Here is a 19,643-nt window from a genome sequence, read left to right as displayed (position 1 = left end):
AAAATTTATTTAAAAAAATGAACAGAAGATTTGCATAGTACTTTACCAAAGATAATATGTAGATGGCAAATAAATGAAAAGATGTTCAACATCAGTTGTCATTAGGGACATGCAAATTAAAAGGAGACATCATTATACACCTATTAATGGTTAAATTTTTTTTTTTAAAGATTTTATTTATTTGAGAGAGAGAGAGAGAATGAGAGAGAGCACGAGAGGGAAGAGGGTCAGAGGGAGAAGCAGACTCCCCGCTGAGCAGGGAGCCCGATGCGGGACTCGATCCCGGGACCCCAGGATCATGACCCGAGCCGAAGGCAGTCGCTCAACCAACTGAGCCACCCAGGCGCCCTAAATTTTTTTTTTTAAGTCTAACAATACCAACTGCTGAGAAGGATGTGGAATAGCTGGAACTCTCATATATTGCTGGTGAAATGCAAAATAATGCAGTCACTTTGGAAAACAGTTTGGAAGTTTTTTATAAAGTTAAACTACACTTACCGTACAGCCTAGCAATCCTACTACTCGGTATTTATCCAAATAAAACAAAAACTCATGTTTATACAAAAACCACAAACAACTATCTATTGTGGCTTTGTTTGTAATCTCCAGGAATGGATAAACAAACTGGTACCTATAATCAGTGTAATATTGCTCAGTAACAAAAAGGAACAAAGACTGACACAAGGAATGAATCTCATTAGATGAGATTTGGATGCTCACATGCACTGTGAGTCAAAGTCAAAGAAGTCAGATACAGAAGACGACATACTGTATGATTCCATTTATATGTCATTCCTGAAAATTTAAAACTATAGAGACAGAAACGGGTCAGTGATTTTCACAGGCTGGGGTTGAAGGGACGGGTTGACTACAAAGAGGAATGATACAGTTTGGGGGAGTGAGGGAACTGTCCTATGTGTGGATTGTAGTGGGGGTTATATGGTTGTTTATAAAAACTTTTAGGGGTGTCTGGGTGCCTCAGCCGATTAAGTGTCTGTCTTTGGCTCGAGTCATGATCCCAGGGTCCTGGAATCAAGCCCCACGTGGGGCTCCCTGCTCAGTGGGGAGCCTGCTTCTCCCTCTCCCTCTCCCTCTTCCTGTGCTCTCGCTTGCTCTCTCTGTCTCTCTCTCTCTCTCTCTCAAATAAAGAAAATCCTTTTAAAAAATTATCTATAAAAAACTTATTTTTTAAATTTTATTTTATTATGTTATGTTAGTCACCATACAATACATCATTAGTTTTGGTTTTTTTTATTATGTTGTGTTAATCACCACACATTACATCATTAGTTTTTTTTTGTTGTTTTTTTTTTTACATCATCAGTTTTTGATGTAGTGTTCCATGATTCATTGTTTGCGTATAACACCCAGTGCTCCATGCAGAACGTGCCCTCTTTAATACTTTTAGAACTGTACTCTAAAAGAGGTTGATTTTTAACCAACTAAATTTCTACTTGGTGGAATTTCCAGTAAGGTGGTAAATAAGTAAAAAATAATAATCATAGCAATGCTTGTTTGAGGGAAGGAATATAGGAGATGGGGTAGGAGAAAATAGAGGGACAGCCAAGCAGGCCTGCTGACCTGGACTGGGGTTCTACCCCTTCCATCCACACTTTTGAGCTGTTCTCAGTTTTCACAGTAATTCCATGTCCCCTGCTTCTGAATTCACAAGTTAGCTTTACTCCCTGATTTTCCCCTTTAGCAGCTTCCATGGAAGCAACCAAAGTGGTTCTGTCTTTGGGGAACATTTGGATGGGGCCCCAGGGAGGGAGAGGAAGAATAACAGAATGAGTACCCCACTGTGCATAGACCGCTTATGAATTGTGTTTATAAATCAGGCACTGAACAGAACGATATGGCAATAGAAAAAGTATAGAATATCTCTTTGCTCCTTGAAGAAAGCAAGTGAGCACACACATACAGGAAGGGAAAAATAGACCAGATATTATAACATCTGGCGGTATGCCGAGAGTATGATCTCAATGCCTTTATATCTACGTATAGTGCTTATCAAAAAGAGGCATTTTATTATATGCAAAATTAATTTTTTACATTAAAAAATATCTTGACATTTTTCTCTAGGCTAATAACAGAACCCTGCAAGAGAAGATTTTACAAGTGAACAATTTGGTGGAAGCCTTCGGCAATGCCACCACTATTATAAATGACAATTCCAGCCGATTTGGAAAATACTTAGAAATGAAATTTACCTCTTCTGGAGCTGTCGTGGGAGTACAGATTTCTGAATACCTTCTGGAGAAATCGCGAGTTATCCACCAAGCTCTGTAAGTCGGTGTCAAATATATTTTTTTCTGGGAAACAAGCAAAGACAATGTTTTTGTTTTGATAATAGTAAAATGTCTACTTATTCAAAAAACTCAACAAAATGTTATTGATCATCCACTACGTGCAAGGCAATTATTGTTAGAATCAAAGAGATCCCTCAGCACTATCTTATTCTCACATGTCACATCTAGTAGAGGAGTTAATAAGTCACCTGAAATTTATGACGCCGGATATAAACCCTATGCCCATCATAGACACTAACAGGATAAATTGTAGTGATTTCTGAAGTAGGAGACAATATATTTCTGTACACAAAACTAATGTGAAATTTAATTAGAAATAAGTCTTTTTTTTTCTTTTAAATGCTAATATGTATAAATAGATCTTTGTATTAATTCTGTCCTTCCTATGGTTATATACAAGAGACCAAATAGAAGATTCGGGTATGGGCTTAATTGTACTGCCCCTTCAATTTCCAGCTGATTTTGTTAGGTCGATTGAGTTCCTTTTGGCTGTTTGTAGCTGAATGATAAAATCTCTCTCCTGTCCTGATGATTCCAAAATAGCTTTGTTACCCTTATGTGGAAACTGTAGTCAAAACAGTGGATTTGTGGGCGCCTGGGTGGCTCCGCTGGTTAAGCGACTGCCTGCGGCTCAGTTCATGATCCTGGAGTCCCGCGATCGAGTCCCGCATCGGGCTCCCTGCTCGACGGGGAGTCTGCTTCTCCCTCTGACCCTCTTCCGTCTCGTGCTCGCTCTCTATCTCTCATTCTCTCTCTCTCAAATAAATAAATAAAGTCTTTAAAAAAAAACAAACATTGGATTTGTACCTTGGTTGTTATATTATTTTTAAAAAGTGTGGCGGGTTAGGGGCAACTGGGTGGCTCAGTCCTTGAGCATCTGACTCTTGATTTTGGCTCAGGTCGTGATCCCAGCATCATGGGCACAAGCCCCATGTTGGGCTCCACACTCAGCCTGGAGTCTGCTTGTCCCTCTCCCTTCCCCTCTGCCCCTCTCAATGCAGGTGCGCATGCGTGCTCTCTCTCTCTCTCTCTCTCTCTCTCTCTCAAATAAATAAATCTTTAAAAAAAATTGTGGCAAGTTAGAGTCTTTCATTTTTCTTATGTAGGTTTAACACCAAGCATATCTACATTATTATAGTAATATGTCTTTTGTTAAATTCATGGGAACACAAGTCTTATTATGTGTTAGTACATTATTATTTACCATAAATGCCTTCAGATTTGCTACTATTCAATTTATGAATAAATTGTGAATGTAAGTTGCCTGGAGTCCACCTCCTGAACTCAGCTTTCACTGTGGAAAATTATTCTTTGATCCTCAATTCAAAATACACAGGGAATGATTATAAGATGAATATTTTGAATTGTGGCTTCACCACATACATGCTAGTTCACTTTGGGTAAGATATTTAAACCCTAAAAACCCTTCTAAGATCTTGGTTCTGCAATTTACTGTGTGTGTGTGTGATTTGAAATACTTAACCTCGCTGTACCTCAGTTTTTCGTCTTTAAAATGAAAATAACAGGAGGACCTACTTATCACTTAAGATAATGCCTGTGAAGTATTTAGCATGGTGAATAACATAGAGTGAGAACCCCATAAGTTTAAGCCATTATTAGCAGTAATAGTGTGGATAGTTGGATGAAGCTTAGAAATGACACCTGGGACAGTACATGGGACATTGAAGATGCTCAGTAGATGGCAGCCACTATTAACGACGTGTGCTGGTTCCCCAGAACTTACTGGATCTGCGTGTCAGTGCCTCTGCCACCTAGAGGAAACTTGGGGTCTCACACAGATATGGAGATTGAACTGGTTCTCAAAAGAATCTGTCCCGTTCTCATAACTGTGTAAGACTCTTCTTGAGGCCTCTGGGGAAGAACGACCTAATAGGCTAAATTACTGAGATTCAGATGGGACCACCATGATACACAGTGTCAGGGGGCACCATTCACAGTGGGTTCTCTGGAGCTCTGTGCTGGAGCACCATTCACAAATTCCTTGTGAACAGTAACCTCTGGAGCTCCCCAGTGAGGCCCTGGGTTTGTAACCGTAGAAATAATCTTGTTAATACTATTGGTATATTGTAGGATATACTTTGGGAAATTGGAAATCCAATTAGGATTATACTTTAGACATACTATGAATTAATTAAACTTCTTTTCAGCTATCCTAAAGAACTATTCTAGTTTTATAGTGTTGTTTATTGGGTCCCCCAATAAACACTTTAAGTTCCAAATTTACAATTAGGTTGAAATCCAACTCAGTTTGTAATTGGAGCACGGCTGCCTTATAATTTTTCCATTTAAAAAATTTTTTACCCCCATTTTTTTCTTTTACTTAATTTCAATTGTATTTTTAAATTCTAGAGAAGCTTTTTGTGATCTTTGAAAATGAAGTATCGAGTAGATAATTGAGGAATTCTTGGGTCACAGAGCATAAGGCAGAGTAGAGAATAGAACTGAGGTGGCAGAAAAGAACCAAAGCAGACGTTTACGTCTTTTTTTGTTTGTTTGTTTTTTGTCTTTTTTTATTTTATTTTATTCCATGTTATGTTAGTCACCATACATTACATCATTAGTTTTTGATGCAGTGTTCCATGATTCGTTGTTTGCCTATAACACCCAGTGCTCCATGCAGAACGTGCCTTCTTTAATACCCATCCCCGGGCTGACACATCCCCCCCACCCCCTCCCCTCTAAAACACTCTGTTTGCTACCCTTTATTTTAAGGGAATAAGTTTTTTTCCCTTTTTGCCTCTGCCCATTTCATCCCACCCTAATCTCTGACCACATTTATTTTTATATATAGTTATATTTATATATATTTATATATTTACATATTTATAAGTAATATGTAAATATATATAAGTATTTATAAATACATGTTTATGTATGTTATATATATGTTTATTTTTTCATTTCTAATGATGGCAGTATCCTGTCGGTTGTGGCTTAAATTCTCATCTAAATGTAAATGATTTTAAAGAAGAAATTCTTAAAAGGGGCTACTTAATTTCAAGAAGAAGATAAGCATATTGAAGTCAATGCTTGATAATTCTCACGAATAGAAATTATAGCTGTTTCACTGCACTTGTCCCCCATTACGACAGTTTCCTGCAGCAAGCACTGATTGTGTTTCTCTCAGAGGCCCGGCACTTTACCAGATGCTGCAGGAGGCGTCCACAAAGTGGCAGATGTGGTGCTCTCTATGGAGGAAGGAAAATACTATTTATGGAGCACTTACTGTGTGTTGGGCACTGTGCTAAGCACTTTATATTCATTATCTATTTTAATTCTTACAGCCATAGGATGGATATTATTGTCTATTTTATACATGAGGAAACTGACACTGAGAATTGTAATAAGTCTCACCTAATACCAAAAAGCTAATAAATGACTGAATTGGGGTTTGAACCCATGTCTCTGTCTGACTCCAAAATCCACCATTCATCCATCCATCCATCCATCCATCCATCCATCCCTCCATCCTTTTGGCAAATATTTATTGAGTGCTCCTGTGTGCCAGGAACTGTACTAAGCACAGGAGATATAAAGCTAAATGAGATAGGATTCCTCCAATAAAGCAGCTCAGTCTTCTGGATAATGTATGCTTTGAAACAAAGCTTGCTGATCACTTGTTGGTTTCTAGTCTCTCAGGAAAGTAGGCAATGAGTTCTAAGTGTGAGCAGGTAGGGGTGAAGGGAGAGGGACTGAGGAGACTATCTTGGAGGAAGGAGTCTTGGTGGAGGAAGCTGGAAGTAAAAATAAAAAATTAAAAGCACTCTTTCATGAATATCCTATGAGGCCTTATGAAGGCAAAGCTGCATTTTTGGCTTTGCAAGCCTTATTGCTGGCCACTTTGTCGAAGATTCAAAGGTTTCACGGGTGGCGTAAGCCACACCCTTGTGAGAACTTTGCCACAGTTTTGAGGTCTTGGCTGCATAGGTGATCCGCAGGGTCCAGAGCAGGTGAACACATATGAGACAGACCTGAGGACCTTTCTACAAATGGCTGAGTGGAACTCTGAAGAAGTATTAGAAGATCCATGGTTAGAAGTGGGGTCAGTCAGAGAAATACTATTCGGTAACTTGCTGAAACCCTACGTTTGTCCCCAGCCATTCTGACCTGGGAACCACGGGTCCTATGAACATGTATGGGACGCTATGATCCTCTGTCTTCTGAAATACAGTTTTGATGTAGTTAGGGCAAGATATAAATTGGGTAATTATTGGCACTATCTTCTTTTCCTGTTCCTTGAATCCTCTGATTGTTTATCCAACGGAGGTCAATGTATTTCCTATAGCATCTCTAGGTCCTGTCAAATTACAATTCTCAGTAAATGTAAGCTGATAATTAAGGAGAAAACCACCAATTTTGTGTGTCTACATTTATGACTCACATCTCTAATTGTATACCACACCGTTTAAGCATTAAAGGTGTGACACAAAGAGCAATCGATGTGATTTCATTAGAACAAAGCAGACTAAATTATGTGCTGTGCCAGTCCGCAAGAACTTTTATTATGTTGTGGTGAGAAAAGACAAGAAGTAAACTTTTAGTTTTGTTCTAACCTTGCCCATGTACGATGCTATTGTTCATTGAAGTGTTACTGGTGGCTGCACAAGAAATGGCTAGGGACATCCATTCTAAAGGACGGGCCGGTCCTTGCTTCAGCGTCCGAGCCCATGGACCACCCTTGGCTTGAAAAGCTCACCTGTCTTTGGTTCCTCAACTGGATTCTCCTGATTCCTCTTTTACTTCTCTGAATTTTTTTTTTCTCTGACTTTGATTCATCCCTCCATTCCCCTCTCTTCTCTCTTTACTCCCTCACTTAGCAATTCCTTCTGCTATCAGGGCCCCAACATCTAACTGTATGTATGTGATTGACACCCAAAGATATATTTCTCACTCCCACCTATGTTCACATTTTTCATTTCCAAGTACCTAGATATCCTTTCATTTCCAAGTACCTAGATCTCCTTTCATTTCCAAGTACCTAGATATCCTTTCATTTCCAAGTACCTAGATCTCCTTTCATTTCCAAGTACCTAGATCTCCTGCTATTTCCAAGTACCTAGATCTCCTGCTGAATATAGAATTCAATGTAATACATATTGTCCTAAATGTCTTTCTTTTCCCACTTGTCCCTTTTGGGGGAAGGAAACCATCCTTTTCCATTTATAGGAAACCTCTGACCTTCCCTTCACTTCCCATGTCCAAATACTTGTGAGTCGATCTTTAGAATGACTTTCACAATTCTTCTCTGCTTTCCCTTCCTCTGCTGCTATTTCACCTCAAGCTCTTGTTCCCTCTGACTCAGACATTTGAAAGATTTGGATTTCCTGGACGTTTGAACTCTCTTCCAAGGCGTGGTGATAATTGTACCCTCACAGACTCAGGGAACAGTCTCAACTCAGAATGCATGCTAATCAAAAGCAGGGTTACTTTTTTCTTTCAAAATGTTTTCCTTCTTTTTGAAATACTAATAAGGAGGAGCAAGAATCCACATTAATCACTTCATCAAGTTGCACACCTTCGTATTAAGTATTTTTACCTGTTAAAGACTGAGTGTCTTAAATAGGTGTTGATGAGGCACAAATATCAAATGTTTAACCATGTTATTTTATACCTACATGAATTGTGTGTTGGAGCCCAAAATGAGCGTCTGTAAAAATTATTCTTGTAATGGTTTTTGGCAGAACCTTGAAACAAAGCTAGAGATTCTAAGATAAAGCCACTGATATCCTAAGACTCCAAATGTCTTTTACTGCATCATTGGAAAAGTAAATGTATGTGAATATGTTCATCTTTGTTTCTGAGGAAAACTTCTGTGTACTGAAAGAATAAATAATTTCTAAAGAGATCGAAGGTAAAATCTATCTCAACTGAAATTATATTGCATATAGGAGGAGAAGACCTAGGAAAGTGTTTCTTAAGACTTTATTTTTTTACAGCAGCTTTAGGTTCACAGCAAAACTGAGAGGAAGATACAGATATGCTCCTACCCCATACATGCATAACTTCCCCCCAGTTGTCAACATCCCACACCAGAGTGCTACGTTTGAACCTACACTGACACATTGTAATCACCCAAAGTCCATAGTTTACAGTAAGATTCACTCTTGGTGGCATATTTTCTTCCAGTTTGGACAAATGCACGGCAGGTATCTACTCTTATAGTATTACATATGAGTATTTTTACTGCCCAAAAAGTCTTTTCTGCTCTGCCCATTCAACCTCCCCTCCCCCAGCTTCTGGCAACCACTGATCATCTTACTGTCTCCAGAGTTTTGCCTTTTTCAGAATGTCATATAGCTGGAATTATACAATATGATTGTATGGAAAAGCAGTCTTTGCAGATTGGCTTCTTTTACTTAGTAATATGCACTTGAAGTTTCTCCTTATCTTTTCATGGGTTGATAGTCATTACTTTTTAGCGCTGAATTAATATTCCATTGTCTGGAGGTGCCACAAATCATTTATCCATTCATCTTCTAAGAACTTCTTGTTTGATTCAAGTTTTGGCAATTATGAGTAAAACTGCTACAAACATCCATGCACAGGTTTTTGTGTGAACCTATGTTTTCGACTCCTTTGGGTAAATACCAAAGACCTCCATTGCTGGATCATATGGTAAGAGTATGTTTAGTTTTGTAAGAAATTACCAAACTGTCTGCCAAAGGGGCTGTACCAGTTTGCATTCCCACCAGCAGTGAATGAGAGTTCCTGTGGTTCTGCGTCCCAGCCAGCATTTGGTTTTGTCAGCGTTTTGGACTTTGGCCATTCTGATCGATGTATAGTGCTATCTCCTAGTGGTTTTCATTTGCATTTCCCTGATGACGTATGATGTGGAGCATCTTTTCACAGACTCATTTGCCATCTGTATATCTTCTTTGGTGAGGTGTCTGTTAAGGCTCTGGGTCCATTTTTGTAAATCAGGTTGTTTGTATTCTTATTGTTGGGTTTTTAAAGTTCTTTGTATATTTTGGAAAACAGTCCTTTATCAGATGCGTCTTCTGTAAGTATTTTCTCCCAGTCTGGTTTATCTTCCCATTCTCTTGAAAATGTCTTTACAGAGAAGTTTTTAACTTTAACGAAATCCAGTTTTTCAGTTATTTCTTTCACAGATCATGGCTTTGGTGTTACATCTAAAAAGTCATCACCATATCCACCATCAGCTAGTTTTTCTCTTAGTTGATCTAGGAGTTTCATAGGTCTGTGTTTTACACATTTAGGTCTATGACCCACTTTGAGTTAATTTTTGTGAAAGGTGTAAGGTCTTTGGATTCCTTTTTTTTTCTTGCATGTGGATGTCCAGTTGTCTTTGCTTCATTTATTGTCTTTGCTCCTTTGTCAAGAGTCAGTGGGCTGTATTTATTCTGGGCCCTCTGTCTGTTTCATTGATCTATTTGTCTTTTTTTTTTTTTTTGTCAATACTATACCGTCTCAATTACTATAGCTTTCTAGGAATTCTTGAAGTCAGGCAGTGTCAGTCCTTTAAATTTTTTCTTCTCCTCCAATGTTGTGCTGGCTATTCTGGGTCTTTTGCTTCTTCATATAAACTTTAGAATCCACAAAATAACTTGCTAGGATTTTGAGTGGGATTGACTTTTATATGTAAACCTGTATCCTGCAGACTGGCTATAATTGCTTATTATTTCAAGGAGGTTTTTTTGTCAATTCTTTAGCTTTTTCTGTATAGATAATAATGTCATCTGTGAAGAAAGACAGTTTTATTTTTCCCTTCTCAAACTGCATGCATGAGTTAGGACTTCCAGTACAGTGTTGAAGTGTTGAGAGGGGACATCCTTACCTTGTTTTTGATCTTAGTGTGAAAGCTGTCAGTTTCTCACCATGAAGTATGATGTTACCTGTAGTGTTTTTTATAGATGTTCTTTACCAAGTTGAGGAAGTTCCCCTCTATTACTAGTTTACTGAGAGTTTTTGTCGCGAATGGCTGTTGGACTTTGTCAAATGCTTTTTCTGCATCTATTGATATGATCATGTGATTTTTCTTCTTTAGCCTATTGATATGATGGATTACATGGATTGATTTTCAAATGTTGAAACAGCCATGCATACCTGGGGTATATGCCATTTGGTCGTGGTATATAATTCTGTTTATTCATTGCTGGATTCAATTTGCTAAAGTTTTGTTGAGGATTTTTTCATCTAGGTTCATGGGAGCTATGGGTCTATAGTTTTCTTGTGATATCTTTATTTGGTTTTGGTGTTAGGATAAAGCTGGCCTTATTGAACAAGGTAAATACTCACTTTGCATCTATTTTCTTCTGAAAGAGACTGTAGAGAATTGGTATAAATTCTACATGAAATATTTGGCATAATTCAACAGTGAACTCGTGGGACTGGAGCTTTCTATTTTGGAAGATTATTAATTATTGATTCGATTTCTTTAATAGATTTTGAACCTTTTCAGATTATCTATTTCTTCTTGTGTGAGTTTTGGCAAATTGGATCTTTCAAAGAATTGGTCCATTTCATCTAGGTTTTGAAGAATGGAGTTGCTCATAGTATTCTTTTATTATCCTTTTAATTTCCATGGGCCTGTAATGATGTCCCTTCTTTTATTTCAGATATTAGTAATTTTTGTCCTCTTTTTTTTTCTTGGCCTGGCCTAGAAGCTTCTTGATTTTATTGATCTTTAAAAAAAAAAAAAACCTTTTTGTTTCATTGATTTTTCTCTCCTGATTTCTGGTTTCTAATTTCATTGATTTCTTTTCTATTATTATTTCTTGTCTTTTGCTTACTTTGGATTTAATTTGCTCATTTTCTAGTTTCCTAAAATGAAAATTTAGATTATTGTTTTTAGATCTTTCTTCTTTCTAACGTAGTCATTCAAGGCTATGGATTACCCTCTAAACCCTGCTTTCACTGCATCCCACAAATTTTGCCAAGTTGTGGTTTCATTCTCACCTAGTTCAAAATATTTTAAAATTTCTTTTAATATTTATCTTTTGAACCATGTGTTATTTAGAACTGCATTGTTTGATTGCCACATATTTTGGAATTTTCCAGTTACCTTTCTGTTGTTGATTTCTAGTTTCATTCCATTGTGGTCTAAGAGCAGAGATTATATGATGTCCATTATTTTTAATTTGTTAAGGTGTGTTTTATAGCCTAAGATGTGGTCTGTCTTGGTGAATGTTCCATATGAGCTTGAGAAGAATGTGAATTCTGCTGTTTTTGGATGATGTAGTCTAGAGGGTGTCAGTTATATCCAGTTGTTTGATAGTATTGTTGCATTCAACTGTGTCCTTACTGCTTTTCTGCTTGCTGGATCTGTCCATTTCTGAGAGACGTGTGTTGAAGTTATAATAGTGGATTCTTCTATTTCTCCTGGCAGTCCTATCAGTTTTTGCTTCCCATAGTTTCACACTCCATTGTTATATCCATAAACATTAAGGATTATTATGTCTCTTGGAGAATTGAACCCTTTATCATTATGTAATACATTTCTTAATCCCTGATAACTTCCTTGCTTTGAAGACTGCTCTGTATGAAATTAATATAGTTGTTCCTGCTTTCTTTTGATAAGTGTTAGCATGGTATATTTTTCTTTACCCATTTATTTTTAATTAATATGTATCTTTATATTTAAAGTGGGTTTCTTGTAGACAACATATGTATATAGGTCTTGTTTTTGATCCCTCTGACAATTTCTGTCTTTTTTTTTTAAGATTTTATTCATTTGAGACAGAGAGATAGAGAGAGAGAGAGAGAGAGAGGGAGAGAGCATGAGCAGGGGAGAGGCAGAGGCAGAGGGAGAGGGAGAGGGAGAAGCAGGCTCCCAGCTGAGCCAGGAGCCAGACGTGGGGCTCAATCCCAGGACCCTGGGATCATGACCTGAGCCGAAGGCAGATGCTTAACCGTCTGAGCCACCCGGGTGCCCCTGACAATTTCTGTCTTTTAATTGGTATTATTTAGACCACTGATGTTCAAAGTGATTACTGACATAATTGGATTAATATCTATTATATTACTGTTTTCTAATTGTTGCCCTCATTCTTTGTTCCTGTTTTTGTCTCCCACTCTTTTTCTGCCTTTTGTAGTTTTAATTGAGCCTTCTCTGTGATGCCATTTTCTCACCTTTCTTAGCATATTTTGGTGATTCTTCTTTTTTCATTTTTTTAGTGGTTGCCTTAGAGTTTTCAATACATCATTACCACTAATCCAAGTCTACCTTCAAATAACACTATCATCAGCACCTTATAATAACAAAATAATCCTAATTTCTCTCTCCAGTCCCTCGTATCATTGCTATCATTGATTTCATCATATATAAGCATACATAATATATGTATATATACATGTATATTTATTATATGTACACATAAACATACATAATTGAATATACTGTCGCTATTACTCCCGTATTTGTATTATTCCAGAATCTGGGGAATGCTGTTTATACATAGACCACAGAGATTTCTCGTGCAAGTGAGAAAACTGAACCCCAGAAAGGCAGTTCACAAAGTGGTTGAAGACTTAGGCTTTGGAGTTAAACAGCCCTGGTTTGAATCCAGTTTGGCCATCAACTCTGTGACCTGAGGGGAGAATGGTAGCCCCTCTAAGCCTTAGTGTCCGTGTATATAAAATGCGGGAACGCTATGAGTAACTAGGATGTTATGGCAGGTAAATGGGATAATGTAGCACTTCTGACCATCTGATATATCATCATAAAATTGTTGCTTTTTCTTTCTGCTCCCACTGGCATGTAAAATCCAAGAGTTTAGGGATTGTTGACTGTTTCACTCCTGTCACATTTCCAGTGTCTAGAACAATGCCTGGTAGTCACAAATGTGCATTGAATGATTCATATAAAGTGCTTAGCAGTGTCTGGAATTTAATGACAGTGATTGTTGAAAATAGTGACAAGGACAATAAAAAGCCAAAATCCAGTACTCTGAGAAACCCCTGGTAGCACTCATAGTTGTTGTTCTGATCATTATATTGCCAAGTAATTTTAACAATTAGTAAATATTCTTACTAATTAATATTCTTTCTAAGTAAATATTCTTACTGAAAATGTCTTATTTTTTCAGTGGAGAAAAAAATTTTCATATTTTTTACTACATCTATGCTGGATTGGCTGAAAAGAAGAAACTAGCCCATTACAAACTGCCTGAAAATAAGCCTCCCAGGTAACCCAGCAGGTGGCACTTTTCTAAGTAATATTTTCACTTCCCATTGAACTTTAGATTTTGACCATCCTTTCATATTTTTTTCAGATACCTACAAAATGACCACCTCAGAACAGTACAGGACATGATGAATAATAGTTTCTATAAATCACAATATGAATTAATTGAGCAATGTTTCAAACTCATAGGTTTTACAATGGAGGTAAGTATGAAAGACATTGAACCTCTGTAGGAAGTATCTTTTTGTCATTGCTAATGGAAAGAATTAGTATTTGCTGAGTGACTGATATATGCCAGGCATTGTATCAAGTGTTTTATGTGAATCATCCTTATAATTACTGAAACTACCTTATGAAATAACTAGAATATTTACTAGAATGTTACAATATTTACTTTATACATAAAGAAACAGTGGACTTGACATATAATTTGCATTTGCATCTCCCACATATATTTACCCTTTTTCATAAATGCATAAATGGGAACAGATGACATGTTCTTTTTTAGTGCAGTCTTGTTTTTAGTGCAGTTTCTTTTTTTTTTTTTAAGATTTTATTTATTTTTGACAGAGAGAGAACACAAGCAGGGGGAACAGCAGAGAGAGAGAAGCAGACTCCCTGTTGAGCAGGGGAGCCCGATGCAGGGCTTGATCCCAGGACCCCGAGATCATGACCTGAGCCGAGGGCAGACGCTTAACGTCTGAGCCACCCAGGCGCCCCTTTAGTGCAGTTTCTTAATTCAACTTTATTAAGATGTAATTCACATACCATAAAAGTCAGCCATTTAAAGTATACATTTTAATGTCTTTTAGTATATTCCCAGAGTTGTGCATCTATCACCATAATCATTTTTAGAATATTTTCATGCTCTAAATTTTTCACCCCCAAAAGAAACATGCTAGCAGTTAGGAGTTCCTCATTCCTGCCCCATCTCCACTTTCTATCACCATAGAGCTTTTTATTCTGGACAGTTCACATAAACAGAGTGATGCAATACATCATCCTTTGTGACTGGCTTCTCTCATTCAACATACTGATATTTTCATGCTATAGCATGTATCAGTACTTCATTGCTTTTCAGTGTTGAATAATATTTCATTTTATGGACATTCATCAGTTGATAGACGTTTGGATTGGTTCCATTTGAGGGCTATTATGAATAATGCTGCTATGAACATTCATGTGCAACTTTTTGTGTGGACATAAGTTTTCATTTCTCCTTGGTATATACCTAGGAGTAGAATACTGAGTCATAGGGTAACACTGTGTTTAACCTTTTGAGGAACTACTAGGCTATTTTCCAAAGCAGCTGCACTGTTTTACACCCTAACCAGCAGTGTAGGAAAGTTCCAATTTCTCCATATCCTCCCCAACACTTACTATCATCTGTCTTTTTAATTCGAGCCATCCTAGTGGGTAGGAAGTGTATCTCATTGTAGTTTTGATATGCTTGTCCCTAATGGCTTATGACCCTGAACTTCTTTACATGTTCTTACTGGTCATTTATATATCTTCTTTGAAGAAATATCTATATACATACTTTACCTTTAAAAAATGGGTTGTGTTTTATTATTGAGTTGTAAGAATTATTTATGTTGTAAATACAAGTCCCTTATCAGATACATGATTTGCAAAACTTTTCTCCTATGGGTTGTCTTTTTACTTTCTGGATGGTGTCCTTTGAAGTATACATATTTTTCATTTTTATGGTGTCCATTTTACCTCTTTTTTCTTCTGTTGCTTATGATTTTGGTGTCATAGATAAGAAACACAGAGATTTATGCATTAGTTTTCTTCTAAAGGCTTTATAGTTTTTGCTCTTACATACAGGTCACTGTTCCTCTTTGAGTTGATTTTTGTGTCTGGTGTGAGGTAGCTTCTTTTGCACGTAGATATTCAGTTGTACCACAATCATTTGTTGCAGACTCTTCTGTCCCCATTGATTGGTTTTGGCATCCTTGTTGGAAATCAGTTTACCATAAATGTATAATGTAGAGGTTTATTTCTGAACTCTCACTTCTATTATAATGGCCTCTCGCTGTTTATGCTGGTACCATGTTGTCTTGAGTACTGTGGCTTTCTAATAAGTTTTGAAATTTGACAGTGTGATTCCTCCAACTTTGTTCTTCTCTTGCAAGATTGTTTTGGGTCTCTCGAATTTTGATTTGAATTTGAGGATCAGCTCGTCACTTCCTAGTGCAGTCTTTTAAAACTTCTGTTTTGTTCAGCTCTCTCTTTCCCATTTCACCCCCTCCATCCATATCTGTGCTCTTTCCCTTTCCCCAGCAAATGGATGTGAACAACTCAACATATATAATCCAAAATTTCGTATTTGTCTCCCTGTTCATAAAACACTGTTTGTAGACGCCACATACACATGTGTACACACACATGTACATACACGTGACTCTGGAGGGATGGTCATTGTTTATTAATACGGAATGCCATGATATCACACACACTCTTCTATCCCTGTTTTCTCTTACTCAGCAATACCTTGTGGAAATCCCTTCAAGTCATCTAGTATAGCCCTAAATCAGTCCTCTTAAAGGCAACATAGTATCCCATGGTGTGTACTACCATAATTTATTCCACTATTCAGATATGACCGGGCATACCACTCTTAATGTTTCCAGATCTTTGTCACTCTGAGCAAAGCCAAAATATGCCTTTATTTCCTGGTGCTTTTATTTCTGTGGGATAGGTCCCTAGTAATGGGATTGCTGGGTCAAAGGGTATGTGTATTTTAAATTTGAATATGAATTGCAACACTGCCTTCCAACAACTATGGAACACTTCCTATTTCCACCAGCAATGTATATGAGTACCTTTCCCATTACCATCTCTGCCATGTGCCATAGCTTTTTAAATATTTGTTAATCTGTTGGGTGTAGGTACCATCTCATTTCCAGTTTACATATCCTTGACTAATAGTAAATTTGAGCATCTTCCCATTTGTTTGCTGGCTACTTGGGTTTGCTTTTTTATGAATTGCATATTTATGTACGTTGCCCTTTTTATTGAACCATTTCTATGTTTTATTTCAATTTTTAAGTTCTCATTGAACATTATAGACATATTTTTTATCATTTGTAGTATAAATATGTTTTCAGTTATATGACTTGTCCATGACATACTTACTCTTTTTCTTAAGATTTTATTTATTTCTTTATTTATTTGAGAGAGAGAGAGAGAGAGAGAGCAAGCGCAAGCAGGGGGAGGGGACAGGGAGAGGGAGAGACAGAATCTCAAGCAGACTCTGCACTAAGCGGAGCCCAATATGGGGCTCCGTCTCACAACCATGAGATCATGACCTGAGCTGAAATCAAGTCAGACCTCAATTGACTGAGTCACCCAGGTGCCCCCGTGATATACTTACTTTTGATTCTCAAACCCCCAGCTGGAATTCTAAGAAGAATTGTATTAAATTTATATATTAACTTTTAGGGCATTGTCATTTTTATAATGTTATTTATGTCTTCTCATCCTGGATCCTGACATGCTTTTCCATTTGTTTAGATGTTGTTTGAGTTTTTAATGATTTATAGTTTTATTTATCTAGAACTTAAGCTTTATTTTTAGATTTTTTTCTAACCAGGTCATGGTTTTTGGTGTCATTCTAAATATTTTTTTCTGCTGGTAGACTTATATAAATATATAATCATGTCATCAGCAAAAAGAATAGTTTTATACTTTTTTCCTGTTATATCATTTTATTCTTTTGTGTACTTAGAGCATCTAAGAGTCTCAGTATTAATTACTAAGGATTATAACTTGCCTCCCTGTCTCATTTCTGATTTTAAATAAAAATGGTTATGGTGGTTTGCTCTTAAGAGAGTCTATCACAATAATTTCCTTTTATTGTTGCTTTGTTTAGGGCTGTTATTAGGAATCCTGAAGAGTTTTATCAAATGTCTTTTTATTATCAATTGACATAATCGTATTTTTCTGCAGCAAATTGTTGATATCACTTGTTATGTTGATAGATTTCTTAATATGTAAGTATCCTTACATTTGTGGAATAAATCTAATGTGATCAAACTGTACTTCTCTTTGGCAAATTTCTGGATTGCATGTCCTGGTGTTTTATTTAGAATTTTTACATCTCTATTCATCAGTGAAATTTATCTATTGTTTTACAGTTTTCTTTTATATCTTTATCAGATTTGCATATTAAAGTTATATCAGTGAGGTGTTTTGTTTTAAAGATTTTATTTATTTATTCATGAGAGACAGAGAGAGAGAGAGAGAGAGAGAGAGAGAGGCAGAGGGAGAAGCAGGCTCCCAAGGAGTAGGGAGCCTGATGCGGGACTCGATCCCAGGACCCTGGGATCATGACCTGAGCCGAAGGCAGACGCTTAACCATCTGAGCCACCCAGGCGCCCAGTGAGGTTTTTTTTTTTTAAAGATTTTATTTATTTATTTGAGAGAGAGAATGAGAGATAGAGAGCACGAGACGGAAGAGGGTCAGAGGGAGAAGCAGACTCCCTGCTGAGCAGGGACCCCCCCCCCCCGATGTGGGACTCGATTCCGGGACTCCAGGATCATGACCTGAGCCGAAGGCAGTCGCTTAACCAACTGAGCCACCCAGGTGCCCCAAGATGATTGGTCTTTGTACCATGAATAACCCAAGTGCTTGGTCAAGGTCATACCTATACCTGAGGTCAGGCCCCTTTGAGCCGCATCAATCTAGCTACCAAGCGAAATTGGGCCAGGTCCCTGATTTGCTCTCCTCTGAGGCTCCAACTTTAATCCAAATGAATATTGTAATTATAGGATATCAAAGAGAGCCCCAGTCTAGAAAGATTACGCAGTCCTTCTCATAAACAGTTGAATAAGAATTAAAAGTCGATTGATTCAGCATGTGATTCTCTATAATGAATCTCTAAAAACTTAAAATATGACTTTGGAACTTACATATCTGAACTTTCCAGTCCATAATTGACAAACACACGAAGTGTTGAAGGAACATAGTTCTCAACAATCTACTTATGGAGTATTCCTGGTGTAGATTATCCATAAGGTCTATAGTTTTCTCAAGAAAGGTAGAGCAGGATGTCGGACGCTGTATTTATTTGTCCATCTGCCACTGAAGCCCACTCTGGTTGCTTCTTTACAAGTTATGCATATTACAAATGGGAATTCCTTACCAGGAGAATTTTCATAGTAAAGGGATTCACATCCAGCCCATCAGCATATTTATTGTTCTACTTCCAAAATATGCCCCAGTCCATCTACTGCTTTCTTTCTCCACCGCTTACTGTTCTAGTCCAAGCCACCACCTCTCACTAGCCTCCTGCCCATTCTACTTTTCCGTCTGCCCCCAATCCATTCATTCCCACATCCTGGCGAGTCATGTTTAAAATATCAAAACTGCCTGCTTTGAAATCTCTAGTGGCTTTCCATGGCCATTCAAAGGAAACCCAGATTCTTTCTGGTGCCCTCGCTGGCCCCTCTGCCTGGAACAGTCTGATTCCAGTTCTTTTCCTTGGCTGACTCCCTTGTCATCCAGGCCTCTGCTTCCCAAAGGACGGCCTTCCCTAACCTCCCTGACTCAAAAGGCCTTCCCTGCCCTTCCCAGTTACTCTCCCTCCTCTCCATTTTATTTCCTTCCCAGCCCATTTTGTTACTGAAAATGTCATGTTTGTCTCTTTGTTTCTTTTCTTAATGTCTGCCTTCTCACTGCCTGAACACCACAAGGAAACATATATCTTCGTCCTGCCTCTGCTGAATCCCCTGTGCCTAGAACAGTGCCTGGCATAAAATATATGTGCGTTTGGATAAGTGAATACATAGATAGACACAGATATGTCTATATATTCATTCAATAAATATATTTAGTTTAATGTTTATATATTCATTTAATCTATATTCATATATGTTGTAGATGAATGAATAAATATCCCTGAAGATTTTTTCCGTATCCAGTTTTTATCATGACTTGGAACGTTGGAGCGGATGGAATAATCATTTCTAAGTGTAGGAGCTGGGTTAGAATCGAGGCAGCAACATAAGAAAACAATAAAGGATTTTGTCTCTTTCCTATAACTTACTACACTTTGAACATAGTTGGAATGACACCTACAATTACCATTGACTCCTTGGCAAAATGCCTCCAGTGCCCCCAAGAAGAGTTGTGGGTATGGGTGTGTGTTTCCGAATGTATTTTT

The 19,643-nt window shown here is 37.5% G+C and overlaps 1 protein-coding gene across 4 annotated transcripts in view; it reads left to right on the top strand.

The window, feature by feature from the left end:
* MYO3A (myosin IIIA) overlaps positions 1-19,643 on the top strand; it is a 231,842-nt gene that overhangs the window by 106,896 nt on the left and 105,303 nt on the right. For all 4 annotated transcript variants that reach the window (XM_035729263.1, XM_027593914.2, XM_027593918.2 and 1 more), the window contains exons 15-17: positions 2,083-2,285; positions 13,376-13,474; positions 13,562-13,676. In XM_035729263.1, coding sequence (XP_035585156.1) covers positions 2,083-2,285; positions 13,376-13,474; positions 13,562-13,676 — 417 coding nt within the window. The remainder of the gene's footprint in view (positions 1-2,082; positions 2,286-13,375; positions 13,475-13,561; positions 13,677-19,643) is intronic.

Source organism: Zalophus californianus, chromosome 9 (genome assembly GCF_009762305.2).
Source record: "Zalophus californianus isolate mZalCal1 chromosome 9, mZalCal1.pri.v2, whole genome shotgun sequence".
Classification (NCBI taxonomy): domain Eukaryota; kingdom Metazoa; phylum Chordata; class Mammalia; order Carnivora; family Otariidae; genus Zalophus; species Zalophus californianus.
The sequence above is the reverse complement of the archived record's forward strand: the minus strand, read 5'-3'. Positions and strand labels throughout refer to the sequence as shown.